Genomic DNA, 25,759 nt, shown 5'->3' with positions numbered 1-25,759 from the left:
ATCATTTTAGTTTTTTTCATTAAAATAAGATGTTTTTTGTGCCTGCCTTTTATCGTTTTTCAGATAATCAGAACAGATTCAGGTTGAGATCATCTTGACCTATTATTAATATGTAATAGAAATTCCCTGAATTTTCAATTAATTATGCTTAGTTTAAATTTACTGCGAACGTGTTAACAAAGAAGACAAATAAAACGCTTTTCTTTATATTACTATAAAACCATGTTTTATTTATTTTTAAACATATTTTCATTAAAAAAAATTAACAACTGCATTTAAATATTTATACCTTACTTATTAATAACCATAAAATGCACTCCATAACTATTTCATTAATTTCGATCAGATCTCGCGAAATACCTTCGCAAATGGTCGCTAACATGCATTCTTCGTTCGAATTGACCCGTACCCTTCCGCTGACTGATTTGATTGATTGAGGTTTTCGCGGCTGGCAAACGCAAAAATTTATGCGTTTGATTTCGATCCGAGTGAAAACTCAATTACAACTGGTTGCGTTGGAATGTGCGTAAATGTTGGAATGTTTTTTTTTTCGCTGTTGCTACACACTGAAATCGGGATAATTATGTGAATAGTAATTGAATTGTGGCTTTCCTCCAACTGCTAATTGATTTGCGTTTGATTCGTGTGCTCTCCTCTCTCTTTTTATTAGCGCCATTTGATGTGGGCGCGTGGGTGGTTGCCCAGGTGGTTCCAGTTGACCTCCCGCCGATCATCGGTTGATGACGTCGATTGTGATTGGAAGGGTGGGTGGGTGCTGTTATTTATTGTCAACCACTTCGAAACACCACGTGGTGGTGGGATGTATCCCACGTGGATGTGTGCCACGTGGCTGCCATAATTCAAATGAACGAATAGCGCGGTTGATTTGTCGTCGTTTTTGCCAGGTCCAGCTCGGCTTTGGCGATCGGTTTAGCGGTGATGGGGGTGGAGGTGACGGCCTGCAAAAAACGGGGAAAAAACGTTCACTTAATTCAATTAATTATTTTTGGTTTTGGGATGTGTTTAGTTGGGTTGGGTTTGAGCATAAATTCATTTCCACCGCGTTTGGTTGCCCAGGGAAACTGCAACCAGCAGAGCGTTAGAACTGTCATGTGGGGAGGCAATTTATGAGTACGGTGATCTGCTGGTGGTGCGAGAATAAAATTGTGCCCACCGGGGATAGGTCAGAGAGATCATAAACTAGACTAATTTGCACATTAGCGAGATTCAATTATGAAATTTAGGTATTTGATTTCAAATTGTTGCAGAGTCATGGTTTTAATTGCGGTGTAAAAATTTATCGAATTCAATAAAGATTGGATCTTTCATAGAAAAATAATCCTTCCGTCATAAATTGCTCAGTAGGGTGGTTCATGGATATATGAAAAAGACAAAAGTGTTCTATTTCGTTTGCATCAACCGGAATTTCAAAGTTCTATGACCCCAGAAGCTAGCCTGAAAATTTGAGCTCATTTGGTTAAGGGACCGGGACCGGGACCGTGGTGTAGGGGTAAGCGTGGTTGCCTCTCACCCAGTCGGACTGGGTTCGATCCCAGAAGGTCCCGGTGGCAAATTTTGAGACGAGATTTGTCTGATCACGCCTTCCGTCGGATGGGGAAGTAAATGTTGGCCCCGGTCTAACCTAGAGGTGTTAGGTCGTTAGCTCAGTCCAGGTGTAGGGGTCGTCTCCCTGGGTCCTGCCTCGGTGGATTCGCTGGTAGGCAGTTGGACTCACAATCCAAAGGTCGTCAGTTCGAATCCCGGGGTGGATGGAAGCTAAGGTGTAAAAAGAGGTTTGCAATTGCCTCAACAATCAAGCCTTCGGACACCTAGTTTCGAGTAGGAATCTCGCAATCGAGAACGCCAAGGCAAAGCTGTAGAGCGAATAATTTGATTTTTTTTTTTTTTTTTGGTTAAGGTTTAGTTGCTCCAGTTTTGATCTGAAGTTAGTATGGAACTTGATTCAATTTAATATGGAGAATTGTAACTTTTTACATGTTCTTATAGAAAATTTCCCAAAACCCTATCAAATTTTCCTATTCATAGGTTTCTTATAGGTTTTGATCCGGGGAACAACTTTGTAGAACATCGCAAAGTGCTAAGAATTGATCCTGGAAAAATACAGGATGTTTTTTAGAGTTTACTTTTTTCGGCAAAATTTCAAAATATGCTAAACAAATTAATCTGTATCTTTTCGGGATCATTTCCTAGCGCTTTGCGATGTTCTACAAAGTTGTTCCCCGAATCAAAACCTATAAGAAAACTCTTACATGATAAAGTTTTATCGGGTTGAGGAAAACTTTCTAGAAGAAGAGTTAAAAAGTGAAAAATAAATCAATTAAATTTATTGAAATTCCATTCTAACTTCATATCAAAACTGGAGCAACTAAACCATAACCAAATAAGCTAAAATTTTCAGGCTAGCTTTTTGGGTCATAGTACTTCAAAATTCCGGTTGATGCAAACGAAATTGAACACTTTTGTCTTTTTCATATATCCGTGAACCACGCTATTGCTCAGATTAAAAAAAAATTGCTGACAGCTGGATCGTTCTCTACCTCATACGAAATCTGAAAAAGTTGCCCCGAACCCTCTTCAAATGCGTGAAATTTTGTCTTATGGTGTAATTTTGGTCAATAATCACGAATCCGAGGACTGTGTTTTGATATCTCGGTACGACCCCTCCCATTATTGAACATTCGAAAAAACACGTGTTTTCAATAGTTTGCAGCCTGAAATGGTGATGGTTATCGTGGTTCTACGAAAAAATGTTTTGAAAATGTTACTTTTTTGTTTTTCTTTGTTTCGTTGTTTGTATCTGTCGCGGGTGACCTTGAACGGCCACCAACTTTTTGACGTAGACTTACGTCTTTGTCGAAGGTACTGGGGTGTCATTCCAAAAAACCCGGGCCGAAGGCCCTGGATTACTGCGTCATCCGTCAAACGCTTATATCTTCCTTCCCTCTAATTGAATCGACACGATTTATGTTCCATTCGATTCGAAAATTATTCAGCAATTTGCTATAAAACTTTCATTGTTGGCAAAATAGTTTAACTATTGAAACAATTGAATGTTTTAAAATGTTTTCAAAATGCACAGATTTTGTAAGCAAAATGAGCGCTTCCCACTCACGGACGGGAATGTCAAGTACCTATTTTGAGGGGAAAATTATCCGAGCAACGCGACCGAGTGTCGGTCGCGAAAAGGAGGGGAAGTAGCGGGCCGAAAGGCTATATAAGAACGCGCGCCAGAGCCCATTCTATCATTCACGTCTCAGACGTCGGACCGGCAGCAGCAGCAGGAAAGCTCAACCCAGAGCAGCAGCAGCAGGAGAGACCAGAGCAGCAGCAGCAGCAGGAGAGAGAGACCAGAACTGGAAAAGAAGCGCGCATCGCCTTCTCGTCGTCACCGTCAGCCAGTTGCCTCTCGATGGCCGGACCGTTTGGATCTTTCGTGGTTGCCGTGGTTCGGAGTTGCCTCACTCCCCGTCCCTCGTCCCACCCGGGACGAGGCATCAACGAGATGAGGCGCCTTCCGCTGAAGAGCCTCTCGTGGGTCAAGCCGTGGTTGTGAAACAACAACTAGCTCGTCGCATTCGCGGCGAGCGCTTCTGAAAGAATTGCGTCGTGTCCAATTCCAAACTGTTGAAAGAGTTGCCTAACTCCCCGTCTCTCGTCCCACCCGTGATGAGTCGGTGAAATGCCTTTCAGGAACTAGTGTTGGTCTTCGGGGATGACGGATTGCACAGCTTTCTGAACCCCTCTCTCCCCCACATTATGGTACCAAATTTTCATTCGGTTCGCGAAAAAATCGTTTTTCGTTTTTCTCTCCTCCATTCGATGTTTCCATTGTTTAAATAAGGCTTTCTAGTCAAAGATTTACCAACACATTCAAAGTATGGTTACATGACAGTTGAGTTGACTGGAGTGTTAAGTTCTGTTTTGTCGGGGGGTCCATCTCCCATTTACGATCTTATTTCGTTAATGTATTTCAAGTATCTAGCTAATTCTTCAAAATTAAGATATGGAAAACTCAATGTCCACATCTCACAACTTTACGTAGTCTACGCCATTCCGGTTATGTCTGTGACATAACTACTTTGACTTTTCACAACTTTTTTTTTGTAGAATCGCGTTAACTCGTTATGTTTACAAATAATGTCCTTATATTTATCCATCACAATAATTTGTAATTGTCTGTTCTGCAACTTTTCAAAACATTGTTACACTCTAAAAATCAATCCTGCAAAGTTAGAAAAAATATAAAACTTTAAAATTAAATTGTTTAGTTCTAAATGAAAAAAAAAAAAATACCTTTGGCTGCGTTTTTTTTATTACGTAACGCAGTTAATGGGAGGAGGGGGAGTCTGTGTCTGTTACAAAATGTTACGAAAACTTGGGGAGGGGAGGTGTGCTGAACAATTGTGCAACGTAACGCAAAATTTTCATACAATTATTCATAAAAAACATGCAAAAAGACCTTCTATTACGCGTTACAGGGGGTAGGAGGGGTTCCCTTTCTGGGAAATTGCAGATTTGAAAAGTACATTAAATTTCCTTTAAAATTACATGTTTTAAAGAAATTAAAGTCGAGTTACGAATAATGGCACTATTTTTGCATTTGTTTTTTTTTAATGAAAATACGTTTTACAAATCAGGCGTCCAATTTTAAATTTTTCAATTTCGATTCGGTTTTATTTGTGAATAATCAATTTGCAATGAGTTCATTTAGGTACACAACAGAGTTTTGGTGCTCCTTTCAGCTGTGATTTACATCGTAATTCAATCGGAAAATTATTACTTATAACTATGGAATAGACAAGAGTAAGAAAAAGTTTTCAAAAATCTTACAGATAGTGCAATGGGAAAAGGATAGATAGAGAGAAAGCTTAAAACTAGATCACAGACAAAAATAATATCAATTATAGATGTGCTTGATCATCAGCTCCCCGAGGGCCAGAAATTGCTCCGCCTTGTTACGGCAGCTCCGAAACCGCGTCATCATCTCCCCCGCGAGAGCAAAGAACTCCGGCAGGGTAAAGAGATCTTCCCCGGTGACTCCTTGCTGGGCCGCATCGCCGCTACCGGCAGCGACCACGCTGGCAAACGAACGCCCCCATCCAGGAGGGACCGCTGGGTTGTCCGCTGGAACCGTACGCTGCCCAACTGCAGCGTCCAATTTTAAACAAAAGTCTTTTTGACACCAAATTTCCAAACCATAATCATTACAGGTTTTTTTCGAATGTACAAAAATGGAAGGGGTCGGACCTCCCCCCCCCCCCTTCGTTACGAGATTTCGAAAATTGGAGCTCAAATTTGGGATCAGGGACAAATGTTACATAGTTTCACGCAAATCGAAGAGGAGTCGAGGCAAATACTGTGTGAGTTGGCTGAGAATTACCCATGCACAAAATCTCAAAATTGCATATTACTGAAAATTGATCAAATCCACAAAAAGATAATTTCCAATCCCCCTGCAAGTTTAATGAAAATAATTCATGATTATTAAGCAAGACGACGTCGTCGTGCTATCATGTCGCACCCGCCATTTTGACGTTCCGAGAAAAACGCGTTTTAATGTTTGACCTTCAATATACAAAAACGAGAGCACGCAATGTAAACAATAACAAACACGTTTTGTTTGGCTCACCATTCTGTGCATTGTCCCAAAGTTTGGTTAAAGTTGGTTGCTGGAGTCCCGAGTTATAATTACAAATGTTTACGGTAGTCTAGCTTGTACGTGCGACAAACGCATCCTGACTTTCCTGGCCTGAAATCCCTTTGGCCTTTTGTCACACTTACATCAATTTTCATGGAGTGACAAGATAGCACGACAAGATTGAAACTACTTTCATATGTAAAGTGACAAAAATGCACGGAGTTTTTTCGGTTTTTGTTGAATATCTCAGGATTGCAATCGAATTTTGGGGATCTGTGAAGGTCAAAAGGTGAGGCATTGTGAGCTGCACAAAATGGCGTTTTTAACTCAATTTGGCCCAAAATGCACGTACGACAAGTTAGCACGATGGTGACGAAGAGACGATTTATTTTCAATTTGTTGGCACACGCAAAGCGAACTGTGCAGTTCTCTCAGATTTCCGCCATTCGATTTTTTTTGTTTTTTTTTTAATCCGACTGAAACTTTTTTGGTGCCTTCGGTATGCCCAAAGAAGCCATTTTGTATCATTAGATTGCCCATATAACTTTCCATACAAATTTGGCAGCTGTTCATACAAAAATGATGCATGAAAATTCAAAAATCTGTATCTTTGTAGGAATTTTTTGATCGATTTGGTGTCTTAGGTAAAGTTGTAGATATGGATATGGTCTACACTGAAAAAAATGATACACGGTAAAATTTTTATGATGATTTTTAATTTAACATCTTGTCACTCAAACTTGATTTGCAAAAAAACACTATTTTTTTATTTTTTTGAAATGTAATAGAGGACATCATACCAACTTTTCAGAAATTTCCAGGTTTTGCAAAAAATTCTTTGACCGAGTTATGAGTTTTCAAATCAATATTGATTTTTTTCAAAAAATCGAGATATTGGTCGCAAAAATTTTTCAACTTCATTTTCCGATGTAAAATAAAATCTGCAATCAAAAAGTGAATTTTGAATCTTAGCAACTAATGGTCCGATTTACAATGTTAAAAATGAAACATTCGTGAAATTTTCCGATCTTTTCGAAAAAAATATCTTCAAAATTTATTACCCATGACTAACATTTTAAAAGGGTGTAATATTGAATATTTGGCCCTTTTGAAGTGTTGCCTCAAAAAGATCGGAAAATTTCACGAATTTTTCATGTTTTAACATTGTAAATCGGACCTATAGTTGCTGAGATATCGACATTAGAAAATGGTGGGTTGTTTGGGTGAGATTAGAAAACATCAATTTTCATGTTTTTAAACCTGTGCATGGCAATATCTCAGCAACTAAGGTTTGTATCAACAAAGTTCAGAAAAGCAAAATATAGAGAATTTTCTCAGCTTTTCAAAAATATTTTGACAAAGGACTTTGTCTTAAAGCTCTATCTGCGGTGTCAATGCAAAATTTTTCGAAAATGTAGCGTTACCGTCGCAAGCCCTCGGCGTGACATTCTGTTTCTGTTGCGTTGATGCCGTGAAAACTATTTAAGCTAAAAGTTAGCCTCTGGAGGATTTAGCGTCCATCAGACTTTCATCAAAGACGGACCTTACGTTGGGAATTTTATTGCTCACACACACACACACACGCAGGTGGTGCACGAACTTGAGAGGAGGTCCAAGAAGTTATTGACGGTAGCCAGAACGGTCACCGGAATACCGAAATTATTGGGAACAATTTGGTAGGATATCGGCCACACCCGGTGTGGCCAGTGCCCTGAGGGAAGGTTCTACCGTGAGGACATTTACGGAACCATACAAATTTGGGCAATATGGGTATCAAAATTCATGGTTTTTGATACTGGTAATGAAAATGACCATTTTGGCAGGATTGGCCACACCCGGAGTGGCCATTCCCCTGAGGGAAGGTTCTACCGGGAGGACATTTACGGAACCATACAAATTTGGGCAATATGGGTATCAAAATTCATGGTTTTTGATACAGGTAATGAAAATGGCCATTTTGGCAGGATTGGCCACGCCCGGAGTGGCCATTGCCCTGAGGGAAGGTTCTACCGGGAGGACATTTACGGAACCATACAAATTTGGGCAATATGGGTATCAAAATTCATGGTTTTTGATACTGGTAATGAAAATGGCCATTTTGGCAGGATTGGCCACACCCGGAGTGGCCATTGCCCTGAGGGAAGGTTCTACCGGGAGGACATTTACGGAACCATACAAATTTGGGCAATATGGGTATCAAAATTCATGGTTTTTGATACTGGTAATGAAAATGACCATTTTGGCAGGATTGGCCACACCCGGAGTGGCCATTCCCCTGAGGGAAGGTTCTACCGGGAGGACATTTACGGAACCATACAAATTTGGGCAATATGGGTATCAAAATTCATGGTTTTTGATACTGGTAATGAAAATGGCAATTTTGGCAGGATTGGCCACACCCGGAGTGGCCATTGCCCTGAGGGAAGGTTCTACCGGGAGGACATTTACGGAACCATACAAATTTGGGCAATATGGGTATCAAAATTCATGGTTTTTGATACTGGTAATGAAAATTACCATTTTGGCAGGATTGGCCACACCCGGAGTGGCCATTCCCCTGAGGGAAGGTTCTACCGGGAGGACATTTACGGAACCATACAAATTTGGGCAATATGGGTATCAAAATTCATGGTTTTTGATACTGGTAATGAAAATGGCCATTTTGGCAGGATTGGCCACACCCGGAGTGGCCATTGCCCTGAGGGAAGGTTCTACCGGGAGGACATTTACGGAACCATACAAATTTGGGCAATATGGGTATCAAAATTCATGGTTTTTGATACTGGTAATGAAAATGGCCATTTTGGCAGGACTGACCACACCCGGAGTGGCCATTGCCCTGAGGGAAGGTTCTACCGGGAGAACATTTACGGAGCCATACGTCTTGGGGCAATATGGGTATCAAAATTCATGGTTTTTGATACTGCTGATAAAAATTGCCATTTTGGCAGGATTGGCCACACCCGGAGTGGCCATTGCCCTGAGGGAAGGTTCTACCGGGGGGACATTGATCGAACCATACGACTTAGGGCAATATGGGTATCAAAATTCATGGTTTGGCCACTCCGGGTGTGGCCAATCCAGTCAAAATGGCCATTTTCATTACCAGTTTCAAAAACCATGAATGTGGATTCCCATATTGCCCCAAGTCGTATGGTCCGATTAATGTCCCCCCGGTAGAACCTTCTCGAGGGCACTGGCCACTCCGGGTGTGGCCAATCCAGTCAAAAGGCCATTTTCATTATCAGTTTCAAATACCATGAATTTTGATACCTATATTGCCCCAAGTCGTATGGTTCGATTAATGTCCCCCCGGTAGAACCTTCCCGAGGGCACTGGCCACTCCGGGTGTGGCCAATATCCTATAAATGTGGTCCCAAGCCCATTGCCCCAAATCATTCTGGTCCGGTGACCGTCCTTACAATCTTCATAAGAACAGAATTCCTCCCAATTTAGTGCACAACCTGTGTCTATCAATGTGTGGATGTGTGTGTCTGAGCAATAAAATTACCACCGTGGATCCGCTTTTGTCGAAACCTCGTAAGGCACTGAATTTTTCTGAGGCTATCTGTTAGCTTAAATAGTTCGCATGAAATGTGGCAACAGTGGTGCAACATTCTCGCGTGACAGTTCCACGTAAACAGGAGAGGAGGCAAAATTTGCACCATGTTGCCACATTTCATGCGAACTATTTAAGCTAACAGATAGCCTCAGAAAAATTCAGTGCCTTACGAGGTTTCGACAAAAGCGGATCCACGGTGGTAATTTTATTGCTCACACACACACACACACGCACACATTGAAAGACACAGTTTGTGCACTAAATTGGGAGGAATTCTGTTCTTATGAAGATTGTAAGGACGGTCACCGGACCAGAATGATTTGGGGCAATGGGCTTGGGACCACATTTATAGGATATTGGCCACACCCGGAGTGGCCAGTGCCCTCGGGAAGGTTCTACCGGGGGACATTAATCGAACCATACGACTTGGGGCAATATAGGTATCAAAATTCATGGTATTTGAAACTGATAATGAAAATGGCAATTTTGACTGGATTGGCCACACCCGGAGTGGCCAGTGCCCTCGGGAAGGTTCTACCGGGGGACATTAATCGAACCATACGACTTGGGGCAATATAGGTATCAAAATTCATGGTATTTGAAACTGATAATGAAAATGGCAATTTTGACTGGATTGGCCACACCCGGAGTGGCCAGTGCCCTCGGGAAGGTTCTACCGGGGGGACATTAATCGAACCATACGACTTGGGGCAATATAAGTATCAAAATTCATGGTTTTTGAAACTGATAATGAAAATGGCCATTTTGACTGGATTGGCCACACCCGGAGTGGCCAGTGCCCTCGGGAAGGTTCTACCGGGGGGACATTAATCGAACCATACGACTTGGGGCAATATGGGTATCAAAATTCATGGTATTTGAAACTGGTAATGAAAATGGGCATTTTGACTGGATTGGCCACACCCGGAGTGGCCAGTGCCCTCGGGAAGGTTCTACCGGGGGACATTAATCGAACCATACGACTTGGGGCAATATAGGTATCAAAATTCATGGTATTTGAAACTGATAATGAAAATGGCAATTTTGACTGGATTGGCCACACCCGGAGTGGCCAGTGCCCTCGGGAAGGTTCTACCGGGGGACATTAATCGAACCATACGACTTGGGGCAATATGGGAATCCACATTTATGGTTTTTGAAACTGGTAATGAAAATGACAATTTTGACCGGATTGGCCACACCCGGAGTGGCAATTGCCCTCGGGAAGGTTCTACCGGGGGGACATTAATCGAACTATTCGACTTGGGGCAATATGGGTACCAAAATTCATGGTTTTTGATACTGGACATGAAAATTACCATTTTGATTGGAGATTTTCCGAACCATACTTGTTTTGGCAATTTATTTCCACAGAGGTGCCAAAGATTGAAAACATTTTATAGGAATAAATTATTTAGGATTAAATACATAGACAATGTTTTAAAAATATAAAATAAAATAGAATATTTTTTAGGAGTTTTGTACAAAGTTCTTTGTCATACTGGTCATGTAGAACATAACCACCTGCACCTTTTTTTTTCAATAGTGGGCAAACATGTGCCCTTATTTAAAAAAATGAAAAACTTCGACTATTTTGAAAAAAAGTTACCTAAAGATGGCCTTAACATGAAAACGGTGCACTTTATCAAAATTTCACTAAAGTACTTTCTGATTGCAAATGTGATTTTACATCGAAAAATGAAGTTGAAAAAAATTTGCGACCAATATTTCGATTTTTTGAAAAAAATAGTATTGATGACTCTCAAAACATAACCCTTTTGCAGGTCGAAGGTCGATTGTGAAATTTTAGTATTTTTTAAATGCAAAAATAAAAAGTGATCAATTTTTTTTGTATGAAAAACATGATATTTTTTATCTTTTTTAAAATAAACTATTTGAAAATTGGCCTTCGGAACCAATTGAGCGAGTCTTTATCAAAATTTTGAGCTGATGTGGTCAAAGTAGTGTTGAGATCTCGATGCATCCATTTTTTGAAACTGCTAACTTCAATAGCTACATCTCGGCATGACACAACACCCAAAATTCCGAGTCGAGAGAATCGTTTCCTCAAAATTTATTGAGGGCTCAGCGCAAAAATCTAGAGAATAGTGCTACCAACGCACACCACCATAACAAATGAGTTCATTTGTTAATTGAAACAATAAATCTTCAACAAGTGCCATACATTGACATCTGTCCACTCCTTGTTCACCAAGCTGTGGTGGCCGAGGCAGTTAAGTCATTGAATTAGTGTGTCAAAGGTCTCTGGTTCGATTCCCGTAGTCGACACTTTTGGTTTTTTGTTTTGACGGATGAACTTTTTTTGCAAATGAACCTCGATAGAATAATTCTCTCGCCAATCTCGAGCTGTGTTCTCTGTGTCCGTGAGTGGTACCACTATTCTCTCGACTCGAGGCCATTATTCTCTCGGACAAGCGCTGCCCAGTTTTGGGTGAATCAAATGTCTTCAAATTACTGGGTTTATATTTAAAAATCGATATTTTAATGCCCTTAAAACAGAATTCAGAAAAAGTTTAACTTTTGAAATTTTGTAACCCCTTAAAAACTTCAATTTTCTTGTTTCTTTTTCTTTTCAATGTCTCTTGGATATTTTATTGGATTTTTTCTGAACGTTTCGAAAAAAATATTTTAAGGAATGGAGAATCATGGATAATAATTAAGAGCGAGATTTTCACCAATGTGTCACAAGTCGTATCGAGGTACTTCATTGTGGATGAAAATTTCAAAGTTTGTTTGCCTATACATGCACCCAAAACTGGCAGCGCTAGTCCGAGAGAATGATGGTCTCGAGTCGAGAGAATAGTGGTACCATTCACGGACGCAGAGAACACAGCTCGAGATGGGCGATAGAACTATTCTCTCGAGGTTCATTTGCAAAAAAAAGTTCATCCGTCAAACAAAAAACCAAAAGTGTCGACAACGGGAATCGAACCAGAGACCTTTGACAAACTAATCCAAAGACTTAGCTGCCTCGGCCACCACAGCTTGGTGACCATGGAGAAGTCAGAAGTCGATTATGACACTTGTTGGAGATTTATTGATTCAACTAACGAATGAACTCATTTGTTATGATGGTGTGAGTTGGTACCATTATTCTATCGATTTTGGCACTGAGCCCTCAATAAATTTTGAGAGAACGATTATCTCGATTCTGAATTTTGCAACAAGTTTTGCAACGAGTTGCTTACACATTTTTTTGCAATTCCGAAAAACGCTTCTTGAATGGAATTTTATGTCAAACATTCATGTATTTAGTAAATTCACCGTTCTAAACAAAAAAATATTGATAACTGTTACTTTTCGATACTAGTGTTGAAAAGCTCAAATTTTCAGCATCTATTTCAGCACTGGTATTGAAAGTTTTTAATTTTTCATTCTGTTATTTTTGGTAGGGAAAAGTAGACCGTTTTATTTCTCCAGAAGGACAAAAAAAGTTGACAGTTTCACAGCGGAATTGCAAAATTGTAGTTTATGCAACAAGTTGCAAAAATTTGTACATTTGTTCAACGAGGTTCACCGAGTTGGATAAATACGACGAGTGATGAAGAAATCAAGTTTTTCAACGAGTTCCATACAACATTTTATTGCAATTCCAAAAAACATCCTTTGAACTGAATCATAAGGCAAATGTCCATATATTTAGTCAATAAATTGATTGAATCAAAAAAAAAAAAAATGAAGTGTTACTTTTCCAAACAAGTGCTGAAAAGTTGAACCTTTTCTTTAAACTTTTTGCGTACCTGCTTATGCCCCACCGCCAGTTCCGGCCGCTTCCCATTGGTGGCCAGCGCCACCTTTGGTCCCCGCGTCAGGTTCATCTTCTGCGCCTCGTAGCTGCGTCGCATCTGCAGAGCGCGCCGGTGCTGCCACCGGAAGTACGCGTACGTTACGAATCCGATCAGAATTAGCGTCACCAGCAGGATCAGCAGAATCAGGTTGTTGTTGTGGGTTAGGAAGAACACCGGAACGCACCCCACCAGCAGCAGCAGGATGATGATGACCGAAAACAGGATGCCCACCTTGTAGCAGCCGTAGTGCTTTTCTGGAATAGGAAAGGAAAAGCATTTGCTTTGAATTAATTTTAATATTTTTTCGAAGAATTTGAAAAAAATTGCAACACTGTCTTGAAATATCGATATTCAAACTTTTAGATAAGATTAATTAGGCATTTGAAATTCCTTTCCGAAAGATTACAGAACCAGATTTTAAAGGAAAATTAGCTGTATTAACCAAGTGTTAACATCGGTTCGAACAATGAGCAACTCGTTGTAAGTGTAATCAAACAAATATGAATCGGCTCTGCTTTTGAACGCCAGGCACGTTTTATTTGACAAAAAAAAGTTTTTTTTTGTTTTCGTCTTCCTTTTGGAAACAATAGTGCACAAATGTTTGAATCCAAGTAGCTCTGGAAGCACACGTTGGGCACACAATCTGCAGGGAAGCGCCGCAGCAAAGTTTTCGGTCGAAGTAGGTCATTTATGGAAGAATCACGTGTCTAATCTTGCCGCAACGTGACAAAGAGTGCATAAATGGAAATTGCGTTTTCTTTGGGGGGCCTTGGTGGGTTGGTTGGTTGGTTCGATGGGTGTCTTTGGAAATGGCTTCGGAATATTGAACGGCAAAGATCGTGACAAGTGATGGTGTGCAGATTGGCCAGTTATTGTTTGTTTGTGTGGGAGAGTGTGTGAAGGTGGGAGCGGGGGATAAAAATGTGGGCTGGTCACAGGAATTGATTTTAGGGAGGACTGAGTTGAATTGATTATTTTTTAGATTAAGGTTAATGCAAGTCTTCAATGAAAAAGAATATTCATTTAAAACCAGTTACCAAATATTTATTTAACTCTCCTCAATGTTATACCCCTAATTGTTATACAAACAATAAGGTGATAAAAACACAGAGCTGTGTGACCGTAATGCAAATAATGGGTGATATATAAATTTTGCATATAAGCTTTACATAAAAACAATAGTGAACAATAGAGATTTTTTCATTATTTTTTACGAAACAATCTATGATATTGCGCAATTCTCACTAACTTGGACTTCGCACTAAATTATTGCTATCGATCGCACTATTGCGACTTGTCAAACTGGCTTGGGAAATTTTGATTTTCTCAAAAAATTATCAAAGCGAGCCGATGTTGCCCACCTGTTTCAAAGTGCGAATGTCCAGTTTGATGGAAACTGCGGATATGTAAATAAACAACTGCTGGTTGCCTAGTTTTTGGAAATTTTGTTGTCAAAAGTGCGAGAGAAAAGTGCGGGCCGAATCCAAGTTACAGTGAAAGGATCAATATTTTGAAGAAAATGTTGACCAACCTGTGCCAAACCTCAAAAAGATACAATTTTTTTGTTAGCATATTAAAAAATGTATTGTTTCTAAAATTGATATTTGCGCAATGCAGTTTTTTGTGTGAAAAGCCGAATTGAAAAAAGGGATTTTATTGACAGTTCGACATAAGATACAGATGTTTAAACATTTTAATAGCCTTTTCGTATGGACAGCTGAACTACTTTTGATTTTTCCTAAATTATTTCGTGCTGAAAATGAGTATTTCTAAGTGTCACCTAATTAGCGTGTAATTTTGAACTGACGATATCTCCAAAACTATTGATTTGATTTTCAATGCAAAGAAATATAGAAGGCTAAACTACTGGCGGCCAGTTTCGCTAGCGCTCACACCAACCAGATGCCTGATGATCCAGTGACTGTCGTAGAGGTGAACAACTCCATCGATGCCATCGATCGGACCCCGCTGGCGGACAACCATTCGTGGTTGGTTCGTCCCAAAGAGGTGGCGCAGCTTATCCGAAGACTGAAGGCGAAGAAAACACCGGGCCAGGATCAACTGAGAAACATCGTGCTGAAGCGGCTTCCCCGGAAGGCGCACATCTTCATCGCCAAGATCTTCTCCACCTGTGTCCGACTCGGATACTTCCCAGCCGCGTGGAAGCATGCGGTGGTGATAGGCATTCCGAAGCCAAACAAGGACGCCACTAACCCCTCGAACTATCGGCCAATCAGCCTGCTGCCAACCCTCAGCAAACTCCTGGAGCGGGTAATTCTGGTGCGCATCGACCAACACTTGGAGAACACGCGGGTTATTCCGGACACCCAGTTCGGATTCAAGCGAGGGCACTCCACCAATCATCAGCTCGTTCGGCTCGTGAAGGAGGTGCGCGCGAACTTCGCGCGGCGCAAGTCAGCCGGCATGGTGCTCTTGGACATCAAGAAAGCGTACGACTCAGTGTGGCAAGAAGCAATCCTGCACAAAATGTATCTCGCCAACTTTTCGCTGTACATCCTGAAGATCGTCCGCTCGTTCCTGCAAAACCGATCGTACCACGTTGTGGTAAACGGACATGTGTCGGACCGGCACGAAGTTCTCTTCGGCGTCCCGCAAGGTGCCGTCCTTAGTCCCACGCTCTACAACATATTCACGGCGGACTTGGCAATGATCAATGGCGTCAGCTACTTCCTTTTTGCCGACGACACGGGATTCCTCGCGTCAGACTCCGACCCAACCATCGTCGTGACCAAGCTGCAAGCCGCCCAAAACGCCATCGGACGCTACCAGAAGAAGTGGAAGATAACGACAAATGCCGAGAAGTCGCAAGCGATCTTCTTCACACGCAAGCGAAGCCCACGCTACCTTCCCCGCAGGGAGGTTTCAGTGTGGGGTAGCCATGTGCCATGGTCGGAGGACGTCAATTACCTGGGGGCCGCCCTGGACAAGAAACTGACGTTCGCGAAGCACATCAAGAACGCCACGACCAAGTGCGACAAGATCACCAGGATGCTCTACCCGCTTGTGAAACGACGTTCCTACTTGGACCGCAACTCGAAACTGCTGCTCTACAAGACGGTGCTCAAACCGGCGATGACGTATGCATACCCGGCGTGGCACGATTGCGCTGCTTCACATCGGAAGAAACTGCAAGTGAAGCAGAACCGGCTGCTGAAGATGGTGTTAAACCTGGATCCCTTCCACCCGACTGACGACGTCCACAGGATGGCGAAGATGGAGCTGATTGACGATTGGCTTCTACGAGTGCTTCCAATGTTTTGGATGGGGTGTGCCACATCAGCTAACCCTCTGCTGCAGCGGATGTCCCCTTGATGTGATATTAGAATAAGAAATACCTCCTTTCCTCTAACTATCCCCTATCTATTAGCAATTTCGAAGGTTATTTTGTAATTTTTTTCCTTCCCCTGCTCAATTTTTCTCCCGTGTACCAGTAAACTCTAAACACTGTTTGAATTAGTCAGCTGTTGAAAGGTACCCCATATCTCAGCTTAGAATAATTACTGCACTGATGTTTTTGCCAAAACAATCCAATAAATGAAATGAAATGAAATGAAATGCAAAGAAATAAAAAAGAAAGAAATCACAGGCCTAGGTTTCATCATTTGGATGAAAAAAGTGTAAAATACATTTTACACGCGTCCAGTTGCTTTCTAAAAAAGCAAAAGTTTTATTATTCTGTTAAAAGGTGGCGTTAAATGTGTCGGATCATTGTCAAGTGTGAGATTATTATGTAAAATTTAATGATAAACACTTTTGTCAAAGACCGCAAAATGATCCGAGTTAACCCTGGCGAGTTATTAATGATTTAACCTTCCCTTGGTACCGTCAGTGGGGGTGACTATGGATCAAAAAACGATACACCTTTCGTTATTTCTTAATAACAAAAACAATTTAAATAACATCGAAAATCTTACAACGTAGATTTGTTCTTAGATAGTTTACTAACGTTTTCCCAAAATATGGTGGATTTTGATGAACACTACCTTAAATGCCAATAGTTTGAAAATTGACCCAATCTCAGCCCTTAGAGGGGGTGACATTGGGTCAAATGAAACTAAAATGATGCTCAAATAACGTCATGATTCGAATTCCCGGACGCTTCGAAACCCGGACACTTCAACTTGTTTTATGAACTATTTGGATATAAATTCGCATTATGAATGTAAAAAATTTGTTATCTGATGATTTCTAACATCAACTTTCATTTAAAGTTTGTTTGAACGCTGTAGTTAATGCCAAAACAGTTAAATAAAATAAAATTATAAGTTTACCAAAAATGCGAAACATTTCAACGGAAATATTTCATAGGCGTCCGAAGCACCGGGAAGGCAAAGCAGAAATTTATGGTTTTGATTTTCTTAAATTCTAGCCATTTTTTATATAAACTATCGATTATTTTTATATTAACAGCTTATTTGAGACCTAAAGAATGCCATTCACTATCATTTCAGTTCAAATTTGTCCGATTCATAAGCAAAATTGAGTGTCCGGAATTCGAAGCAAAAGTGTCCGGATTTCGAATCAGCTTTTAACAGTGTCCGGGATTCGAAGCACAACAAGTCATTTTAATTTTCAAATTCTATTGAAAAATTGTTAGAAAAGACATATTTTGCATGCATTCTCTTAAAACTGACTGATTATACTAAATCAAAATGATATTTCTACATTTCCAACTTATTACATGAATTTTTGACAGCTATAACAAAAATAATATGGTACTAAGTGTCCGGATTTCGAATCATGACGTTACAACGATATTATAAAATCAAGTCATCCAACAGTGTTTCTTGTTCGAGGGAATCGTATTGACATACTACAATGTTTGAAGTAGAGATTTTCAAACATTTGAGTAGTTTTCAAGCAATTCCAACAAAAAATATAAGAAAAATAATTTTTTGAGAAGTCATTTTTGGCCAAAAACGTATCCCAACTTTAGACAGTCATCTGGACCCAATGTCACCCCCACTGACGGTATTAAAAAAATCACACATAAGGTTTTGAGGTCCTTTTGGACCCCAAACTTTGAAAAATCGTCAAAAATGCGGTTTTTGACCGATTCCGTTTCTTTTGGTCACAAATGAAAGCTTAGAACGTCCCCTTTCTGAAACACGTTCTGGAAAACCGGAGTTGGTTCTCTGTGGCTACAACCGATTCCCAGGGCAGGGTGACCTACCAGTTCCGGAAATCCGGAACATCCGAAAAGTTCATGTTTTACTGTTTTTAACGTATGTGTGATACCAATACTTTCATGATAGTTGAAATTGATCCATAAAACTTACTAAAAATGAAGTTGATGTACTACATGATAGGTTTTCACCAAAAAAGTCAAGTTGGCCGTTCATCGGTTACCCGGAAACCGATTCCAGGTTATCCGGAAGTGGTCACTAACACTCCAGAGTGGTTCTGGCAATCGTGTTTTGTGTTTTTAGTAAGTTTTATGGATCAATTTCAACTATCATGAGAGTATTGGTATGACATATACGTGAAAAACAGGAAAACATGAGCTATTCGGATGTTCCAGTTTCCGGAACGGGTACGTCACCTGGCCCTGATATTAATGTTTGTGATCAAAGTACATGTGAATCCGGTTTTCCAGGTCGGTTTTTGGACCAAAAGAACCGGAATCGGTCAAAAACTGGATTTTGAAAAAAAATTAAAGTTTGGGGTCTAAAAGGATCCCAATACCTTTAAAGTAACTTTTATTATGAACGCTCCTTAAAGGTCGTCCGAGGTTTATTTTTTAGTGAAATGTGTATTAATACTATAAATTTAATGTCAAAAAATTTCAAGCCTCCACAGCTAAAAAAGTAGTAATCCAGCTGCGTGTAAAAGGCCTGGGTGTAAAATAAATATTGCATTATTATATGAAATTTTATATGATTTTACACCCTGAAATATGTAGCCCATCAGTATGGGAATCCTACTTGACCGAAATAGGGGGATGGCGTCGCTATTTTTAGACCACGTTTTCCACTTTTTCTCATCGAAACCGACTACTTTATCGACTTCATTTTGCTGGGCGAGATAGGACGCCGTCTATTTTTAGACGATGACTCAGCACTTTTCCACTCTTGCGCTTAAAAAAACCAGGTGGCAGCACGATGTAACGCCACGTCCCTATGTCAAGCTCTTATATGCGTTTATCCTTACAGATTCACATCGGTCTAATGGCCGAGTGGGCTAAGGCGCCAGTCATTACTGTTGGTGCTAGGTTTGAATCCCTTCGGTTGCTACTTTTTTTTGTGTTTGCAAAAATTGTACATGCAGTGTGTAATATTGAGTGTTTATTTTGACGAAGGGTATGTGCCGAAAAGGACCCCAATACCGTAGGAAGGTTAAAGAAGACGTTTTTGTATGAAAAGATGAACTTCAACGATAAAAAGCAATCCTTAACCCAAAACCGAGTTAACAATTTTCACAGTTAGGGTATTTGTCCCTATTTTGGGCCTACTAAGCCGAGCGCACTTTTTATTTGATGTATCCTCAAAGGCTGCTATAGGCAGCCTTGCTTGTATTTCATGAATACGTTGTTTTTTTAATGCTTATGCTCTTACTTAATCACATTTTTGACGAAAATACTTTATATTTCTGTATAAGCCCAAGAAAATAAAACATTTTTTGTCCCTATTTTGGGGATATTGCTTCTAGCATACGACCTTCATTGAGGCAGCTGAACGGTGCAAAACCGGGGCAGTGCAAAACCGAGGCGTGCAAAACCGAGGCATGACTGTACACACAATGTTATATAAAATAAAATCCAAAAATAGTGGTCATTCTAGAGAGAGTTGGCCTATAAAGCTGATATTCTGAAAATAAATAGTTGATAAAATTAAATGAAATTTGAATTATAATATGAAAATGTTTTTTTTAAATAGCATTTGAAAAAAAAATATGACACAAGTTCATTGTGGAAGCATTTTTATTTAAACAGGATAGCATAGATCAGAGAAAGGTTGGAGATAAGTCATACTTTTTTTCCTCAGTCAGCTGTATGAGTTCAATTTTTGATTAAAACTTCAGTGCAAATATGAATAAATTAAACTCAATTGACGGAAAAAATATATAACGCACAATTCAAAAATTCTGTTCTCCATTCAGTTTTGAGTCATCCTCGTTAGTATCTTCCTAATTCTGCCTGTCACACGGCACACTGACTGTTCTAAGGGAGATGTTGTTGTACACACTATTATGCTAATCAATTGACCTCTTTTTATTGCGTTCGTTTATGCAGATGCCATAATGTTTTGCTGAGCGAAAAATAAATGAGAGCAACATATGTGGGAACCCAAAGTTGGCAGGAATCAACCGCAGTAGATTGAGACCGTGTCTACTAGTCTAGAATGGAGGGTGCGAGCGGGATTAGACACGGAGGGGCAAGGTCGAAGATCATCTTTTGCTGAGCTTGTTATTACTGCTCTCTTTCATAGTTGAAGAAGCAGGTTGCAGGGTTGAAGTTGTGAGAAACTATATAGAATGGTGTGTGTGGGCAAGCCATCAGAACTGCTTTCCATTTTTCAATATTTAATCCAATTTTTCGAATCTTCAATTTCAGGTATTGACAAGATTACTACTCATTATCGTCACTACAGTTATCTCAACATTATCCACGATCAAGTGTCACCCCTTGAATAAATCGAACTCTCTAGTTTATGCATTATACCGATGTATTGAAAAGTGAGTGCAAGAAGACGCCAAGCCTCGTTGAGCTAACGAGCCCCAAGCCCAAGATGATGACGACAGGAAGTTGATGCACACATACACAGGCACGGACAATCATACGCACCACATGTTCGATCGCAATAACAAGCAAGAAGAAGCCGAGCTTCGAAGGAACGTAAGACCGAGAGAGCCTAGCTGGCGTTTGGGTGGAATATTCCGTATAACCAACCGGAACATTTTGAAAACCGTAGGTTAAGTTCGATTTGAATAATCTTATATAAAAATATTTAGAAAAATGTGTACAAAATCATATTTTTTGATCATAACACAAAAGAGCATAATTTTAAAGATTTAAAATTTAAATTGAACAATTTTTTAAATAAAATCACCAAGGTGTGAAACTGTTTTCAAAGAGAAAAAAATATGATAGCTATTTGTCTGGCAAAATTGTTGGTATTGCAAATGAGAATTTGAAAAAAATAGAAACACATCAAAACCAATATTTTTATGCAAAAGAAAAAAAATCAATACTTAAAAAAAACTTCTTTTCAAGTTTTATATTTCCAAAAAAATACAAGTTGTGTTTTTTGATGCTGAACAAAAAAACTGTTGGTTTCAGAATATGGCCTAAGAAGCATTAGCCCAATTTTCGTTAGGGACCATCCATAAACCACGTAGACCATTTTTTGAAATCTCAGTTTTATCAGTCTTATCAGTATTTTTTTTCGATAAAACCGGCAGGTTAAGTTTGAGAACCGAATCGGTATCAAATAAAGCTACAATTTACGAAAAAAAATCCTCTTGATCTTGAGCATTTCTAGAAAAGAGGTCGCAGAATACCTTCTCAACATATTATATTTAACTTGTTTTTAGATAATTTTTGAAAATTTGATAAAAAAAAGCATAAATCTCACCATGCATTAAAAATGCTTCGATTTAAAAATGTTGAAAATAGAGCCACTTATTTTACTGAGCGAGCAAAAATCTTAATTTTTCATGCATCTGACTTGGTTTGAACTTGCGGATCTGTTTTTATTTACTTAAATTTGAACAATGATCCACTAAAAAACAGAATTTTTTGCTCTTTTCAATAAAAATAATTTTAAGATTTTTTAATGAAGAATAACTTTTTGAAGAGGCTTATTTTTGATATTTTCAAATTATGAGTTTTTGTTATTCTATTAACAAATGACTTTTTGGGAGTTATTGGAGGTTACTGTAGGAAGGAGATTCTCTTCCCCTGAGGACATCGTGAATGATTTTGCTTGTTCGCGTTCAACCATCCCCTTTTGGCCCTTCATACGGCGGTAATTTGAAGATGCTCCCTTTAAGTCTGAGCCACTGTAATTCTAGGCAACCGCTACATAGGTCATCCTTGTTGCCCTGTTGGTTAACACATCAAATCAAATCAAATCAAATCAAATCAAATCAAACATATGAAACCCGATAGCTTACAGGACCATTAAAAACACCCCTCTGGAGATGCTGAGCTAAATTTTAAAATTTCAGAATGTTGTTGTTTATTTCATTAACGTGACTTTAACCAATTTCAGAATGAATTTATTAGGATTTTTCCAAGAGTTTATCACGCTCTAGGGAGGGAGGGGGGGTCTGAGCAAGTGTGACATTGCGTGTTATAATTATAGGAAAAGCGTGACAAAGGGGGGGAGGGGGGGGGGTAAATTTTGGCTGATTTTAGCGTGACGTACTTTATGGATGAAGCCAGTTACCGAGATATCGCGAGTTGAAAAGAGGACCTTTTAGAGAAAACTCATGTTTCAAGAAATTTAATCTTGAAAGGCTGTCACAACAACAAGCAGCCCGATCAAAAAAGTCTAAAATGGAAAATTGCAGGAAAATTTTCTCAGCTATTAGAAATCAGTATTTACTGAGGGTAATTTTCCTAAATAAAGTGTTTTTAAACTGAACTGAACATATCTTGACAAATTTCACTTTTAAATGCCTATAACTCAAAAACGGTGCCCTTTATCAATTAAAATGTGTAAAATAATGTTCAATGTCAAATTTATTTTGCATCCTACAAGTGATTTTGAAATTTAGTATCATAACATTTTAGATTCATTCAAACATCAGACTTTGCACCATCCTTTTTACGTCCTCTGAAACAAATAAAAAATCTTAAAAAAAAATTTAAAATGCAAGCAACGATGCCACATTATTTTATGGGAGATCTGCATTTTCCTGAAAATTAATCTGTATTTGAGCTGTATCATGTTGAATGCTGAATTTATAACAGCAGATTTAATTGTGGTTTGGTTGAGCGTTTTAGCAGAATGCATTACTGTGAATACAAAGAGACGAGTTGTTCCTTTTAATTCCGCTAAATATTTATAGCGGAATTAAAAGGAACAACTCGTCTCTTTGTATTCACAGCAGATTTAAGCTTTTTTATTCATATTGAAGCATGATTTAATTACTAAATTGTTGATTTTTTTTTAAATACAACAACTATTTTTAAATCTGTATATACAAATATTTGTTGTTTTTGGGGTTACAAAATCTGTAAAAAAACATTTGGCATGGCTTAATACGATTGGTTCTCTATGACCTCACAAATTTTTTTCACGATTTTTCAATTTTCAATTATTAGTTTTTGATTTGATGAATATTTATCCATGCATTTCCTTTGTCAAAAGAAGCCATTTTGCATCATTAGTTTTCCCATAGAAGTCATACCATTTTAGGGGCTGGCCATACAAAATGGGTATGTAAATGTATGAAATTCTCTATTTTGCGAAGGGATTTTCTGATCGATTTGGTATCTTTGGCAAAGTTGTAGGGATTAGGACTGTTTTGAAATAAAAAAAATTAGTTACCATCTCATGACTAAAAGTTAAAATCTCAATAAACGTATCTTAAAATTTTTATTTTTTTTTTTGACTCAAGAATAAGGGAAATATGCTCATTTTAAGCCTAATAAGCGGTCGTGTTTGAATGATGCTGGATAATCTAGATTGTTCCTTGAAAATCACTTAACACAACACCAACGAGTAGAGCAACTTTTTGTGAACATTTCTGTTTATTTTCACTTTTATTAAAAGTTATGCTATTCCTTTTACAAGCATTTAAAACAAATATTTTAAAAATGCATTTTAATCAGTCGAGAACATTGGGCCAAGCCCATTTTTCTATTTTCAGCTTAGTTCATTTTTCTTCCAGGGCTCTTTTGGGTCCTAAATTAGTGCTGCCAAAATTGATGAAATTTTAAGCGAACACTCAAGAAAAGTAGCATTTATAGCGAAAGTTTCCTGGCAGCACTTGCTCACTCTAACAGGCGCTGCACCAGAATGTTGGTGGTGTTGGTGGCCACCCTTTGTTCTTTATTTGCCTTTGCTTTGTAACCTTTACATACTGCGCTTCAGATCGAGGTGTTAGGAGAATCGATCTGATATCGTCTTGCCCGCCACTCGGCCTGACCCTGTGGAAAAATTTATCCTTGCCACACCCTGCCCTTTTCGAAACGGTCATCACTAATACTTGCCGATCTACGATCTGCTACGTGGACCAATCACAACTGGACAACGCATCGATCCCCTTTTCCGATCCGAGACAAAAGGGCTCGAGGCACGATCGATACGAAGGTCAAGATCAATTGTACTTCAACCGTGCGCGAGTACAAACCGTCGAGCAAGGCCACCGTCAGCCAAGCCTAGTGCGTTTAGAAAAGTGCGTAGTTAGAAAATCTCGATCGACCCAAAGTTGTAAAGATCCTCCGATCGACCACCAAGTGATCAGGTGTCCCAATAGGCGCCCACGGGCGTTGCATGAGCCTGTTTGTTGGCCATTTAAGTGAGTAGTTAGCGGTCCCGGAAGGAATTGTGCCCATAATTGAAATTGTACCCATTTAGCCATCTACCAGCACACTTGATCGTGTACAATTGTACAAAACACGAGGCAGTAGTAGACTGCGGAAGAGGTAAAGGTCATGTGGAGAAATTAGGGTCAGTTCGCTAATTGTCGTTCTTCTGCCTGAAGAAAACCTTCAGGGAGAAGGTTTTTCTCTTTGGTTTCTTCTCAGCAAACCACGCGGCGATCTTCGCCGGCCCGAACTCCGGACAGCATCTACCGGAGCGCGCGATCATCCGTAGCGTCGGACAGCACCTGGTCGCTGACCACGTGGTGCACACGAGGACGTCGACAAGCCCGTAGGAAACCACAGCCACGGTTTCCGAGCTAAGGGCGCAGCCTGCAGGGGAAATCCAGTTTCGACTGGTCGCCTGCCCGACAAAGTGATTTACGGTCACTCCGCAGGGGTGCGTACTTCACGTCTGGTAGTGGTCTACCCGTAGGGGCGCGCCAAAACCCCGAGCAAAAGGGAACCACCGGCGGCTGTAAAAATCTTGGGGATCCACTGCTTGCGAGCAGCGATCGCGATCGTCACCGGACGGGTGCGATCTATTTGACGTCCTCTACCTTCGACGCCGACGCCGCGTCCGGCGCACTTGGGCATCATCCGCAATCCGCACACACGCACGCACTCAAGCTCGACACACACGTGTACGCCATCTTATCGTGTGACAAGACTTCGCAGCGCCATCAACATCCTGCTGGAGCAAACCCGGTCGCACTGCATTGCAACATTTCACCTCGTGCCTCACCTCGTGCCAGCTACAACCACGTGGGGGACGAACGACTACCACGATCAACCATCAGCACGGGCCTTCGAGGAAACGCTCGGACATTCCAGCCTCGTGGGTTTTCAACATCAACACGCGGGACAAGCCGCGTGCGCCATCTACAACCACGTGGCGGTCGACGACCACCTCTTCACCTGTGAAGGCCGTCGGGAAGCGTTCGGACGCTCCAGGCCACGTGTTTCAACTGCGGGACAAACCGGTCTCGTCGTCAACATCTGGGCGGTGATCGACATCACCCGCTCGTCACCGAAGGCCGTCGACAAGCGCAGAGCCGCTCCGGCCACGTGATCATCTCTTCGTCCTGCACGTAGTCATCTAACGACAAGACGCCGAACAGCAGACGGCGTACGCAGCTGTGGGGTTCACCCGCGTTCCTGCCAGCGGCTGCACG

The 25,759-nt window shown here is 40.3% G+C and overlaps 1 protein-coding gene across 8 annotated transcripts in view; it reads right to left on the bottom strand.

The window, feature by feature from the left end:
• Window positions 1-203: 203 nt before the first annotated feature.
• Window positions 204-25,759, bottom strand: part of LOC120415234 (uncharacterized) — a 43,918-nt gene continuing 18,362 nt past the window's right edge. For all 8 annotated transcript variants that reach the window (XM_052708718.1, XM_039576692.2, XM_039576691.2 and 5 more), the window contains exons 3-4: window positions 12,983-13,284; window positions 204-959 (exon numbers count right to left, since the gene is read on the bottom strand). In XM_052708718.1, the coding sequence (XP_052564678.1) occupies window positions 861-959; window positions 12,983-13,284 (401 nt within the window). In that variant the 3' untranslated portion in view covers window positions 204-860. The remainder of the gene's footprint in view (window positions 960-12,982; window positions 13,285-25,759) is intronic.

This window comes from Culex pipiens, chromosome 2 (assembly GCF_016801865.2).
Source record: "Culex pipiens pallens isolate TS chromosome 2, TS_CPP_V2, whole genome shotgun sequence".
Taxonomy (NCBI): Eukaryota; Metazoa; Arthropoda; class Insecta; order Diptera; family Culicidae; genus Culex; species Culex pipiens.
The sequence above is the reverse complement of the archived record's forward strand: the minus strand, read 5'-3'. Positions and strand labels throughout refer to the sequence as shown.